Here is a 2,583-nt window from a genome sequence, read left to right on the forward strand (position 1 = left end):
TTACGACTAAAATTTATCATAATTATATAAGCATGCTTATCAAAATTATGTAAGCATGCTTATCAAGTAGTCAAATAAATTGGCATGTTAATCAAATAGTAAAATAAGTTACACTTTTATATGTTTCTTTACTTTCATTAAAAATTGTTATTAGTTGTTAAGAATCTATATTTTATTACAAAATTGTCTATATAAAGACAAATATATGTATCATTTTTATTTGTTTTATAAATAAAAAAAAAAGAAAAAAAACAAATTGATCCTTAATTTTTTAGTCTGTGAATATTTAAATTCATACGAATTTAAAAATACATTTAAGTTCTTTGTCTATTCAAAATCTGGATACATCGATCTTAAGGTCTAATTATTTTTAAAAACTCTCTCATGTAGACATCTGTATCAACCAATTCAATACAATGAGAGTCACGTTTGATCTTTATGTTGGGTCTGACAAACTCAAATGAACAGTAAAAATCAATGTATCCCGATTTTAAAAAAGTGAAAAATTTAAATGTATTTTTAAATTTTTAAAAATTTAAATATTAGCAAACTAAAAAGTCAATGATCTATTTATTCTTTTCTTGTAAAAAGATGTTTTGAAGGAGTGTTATTGATATTCTTCTATTTTATGAGTGCTATTGATGAGTCTGAGACAAAAAAAACATATGATAGTACAATACATGTGAATAAGTAATATCAAATTTTCACCAAAAATGTCAATAAGCTCAAAACACAAAATGATAATTCTCTTTTGCCCTTTCTTAGCGACAATACAAGCTATGAGCTATTTTCTTTCTTAAAATCTGAAAGTACACCACAGATTGCAATGCAAACAAAAATAAACCATAACGAGCTATTATGTATGGAAAGGAAACAGTAAAATTCCCAAAACTCTGTGCCTAATTGATTATGATTTTTGCTTTGTGTTAGTATCAGTTTGTGAACAAGCCGAACCGGGACTCTGCACTTCACACTCCTCTCCTTCAGATTCGCACTCAAACGACGTCGTTTCCTCATTCTTACTCTTCTCCTACACAAAAAAAAAACGCACCATTCCCGACATTCGTCAATCGCCAGTTTCTTCTCATCAATTCGTTCATAGAAGAAAAATGAAAACTAAAAACAAAACGTAGTTCCTAAATATTCCTAAAATTGAAAGTAGAATAAAATAAAATAGCGATTTACCTCTGATTGAGATTGAGATTGCGACGATGGAGCAGCTTCATTAACGATCTTTCCATGTTCCTTCTCTCTTAATGTTCTCATCGGAGAAACTCTCTGTTCCGATCAAAATCCAAAACAGAAAAAAACGATTTCAGAATTGAATTGAATCGAATGGAAGAAATTCTGAGAGAAACTGATTTTTTTTTTTTACCATGCATCGATATTTGAGCTCCTTCAAGCGGAACAAGCGATCAACCTCGATCTCGAACTTCTTCTGAAGCTCTCCTCTGTCTTCGAGCTCCTTCATCATGGCGTCGAGCTTCGCGTCCTTCTCCTTCAGCGCTGTCTCCGTCTTCTCCTTATCGATCCTCATCCTCTCCAGCTTCTTCTTGATCGCGCTCAGCTCCTCCGCCAGTGACGACGCCTCGGGGAGTTGCACTTGCACCAGAGCCAACGCAGCCGCAGTATGAGGAGGAAGAGTAGCTTCCGCTGCGGCTGTGATCGCGATAGTACGGTTCTCCTTGTCGCGGACGGGTGTGATCTCGCAGAGTGGTTCAGATTCGGGCTTGGGCTTGGGCTTCGGCCGGAGATCGACGGGCAAGTTGTTCTTCGGCTGGAGTGGCGTCCGGCCTGATCGCGGCCGAGGTTTCGGAGGTATGGAAATCGGAGTGTGAGTTTGTGTTTGCGTTTGCATTGTGGCGTGTTTGGATGATAGGTTTTTATTGTTATGTTTTGCAGCGAAGAAATGGAAAGTAGAATGGAGAAGGTGTTGGTGGTGATGGAAAGTTGAGTGAAGAGTAGAGTGTATTTTATTTTGAATTTCAATGGAGGGAGGCGCTAACGGCTAGTGCTTCTGTTTGTTCTTATTGGTATTTTGACTATTTTCTATGCTTTATTAAAAAAAAAAAAGTACTACATTGGATGCTCGGATCAATTTTTTCCCTTTGCTTTCTTGAAAAGAAAAAAAGAGGATTCATAATTTCTTATACTATTTTGATTAGGCTTGAACTAGATTTAATTTGTTGTTTGTCAACTAGCTAAATTCCTATATTGAGAGTTTGAGACTTGTTCCAAAACAAACCCTTGTTTGACCATTTTTGGAAGTTTTATAATGATGATGCTAGCAAGTTTGCCACCACATCTTGTTTAGCTGTGCCCCTCTAGTAGCATTTCTAATACTAATACTAAAAATCCAACAAAAAAGAGTATCCCCAAAAAATATATTGAAACTGGTGGAAAAATATTACTTATTATTATAAAAAGTAATCAATTATCAAATTTATTATTTAAAAAATTATTTTAATACATAAATATAATTTATTATTTATATTCTTATTACATACCAATCACTTTTTCAAGGCGGCAAAAGGCGATAAAAGCCGAAGAGAATGCTAAACTAAATAATATTAAAAACCAAAA

General features: G+C 34.0%; 1 protein-coding gene across 1 annotated transcript; it reads right to left on the bottom strand.

Annotated features, from left to right (window-relative positions):
• LOC107637996 (high mobility group B protein 6) lies at nucleotides 649-2,020 on the bottom strand. The gene is made up of 3 exons (XM_016341205.2): nucleotides 1,376-2,020; nucleotides 1,186-1,278; nucleotides 649-1,030 (listed from the first exon to the last, which is right to left on the bottom strand). Exons 1-3 carry the CDS (start codon nucleotides 1,856-1,858, stop codon nucleotides 908-910), a joined length of 699 nt encoding a protein of 232 aa, XP_016196691.1. The 5' UTR covers nucleotides 1,859-2,020; the 3' UTR covers nucleotides 649-907.

This window comes from Arachis ipaensis, chromosome B04, assembly GCF_000816755.2.
Source record: "Arachis ipaensis cultivar K30076 chromosome B04, Araip1.1, whole genome shotgun sequence".
In the NCBI taxonomy this organism is placed as follows: Eukaryota; Viridiplantae; Streptophyta; class Magnoliopsida; order Fabales; family Fabaceae; genus Arachis; species Arachis ipaensis.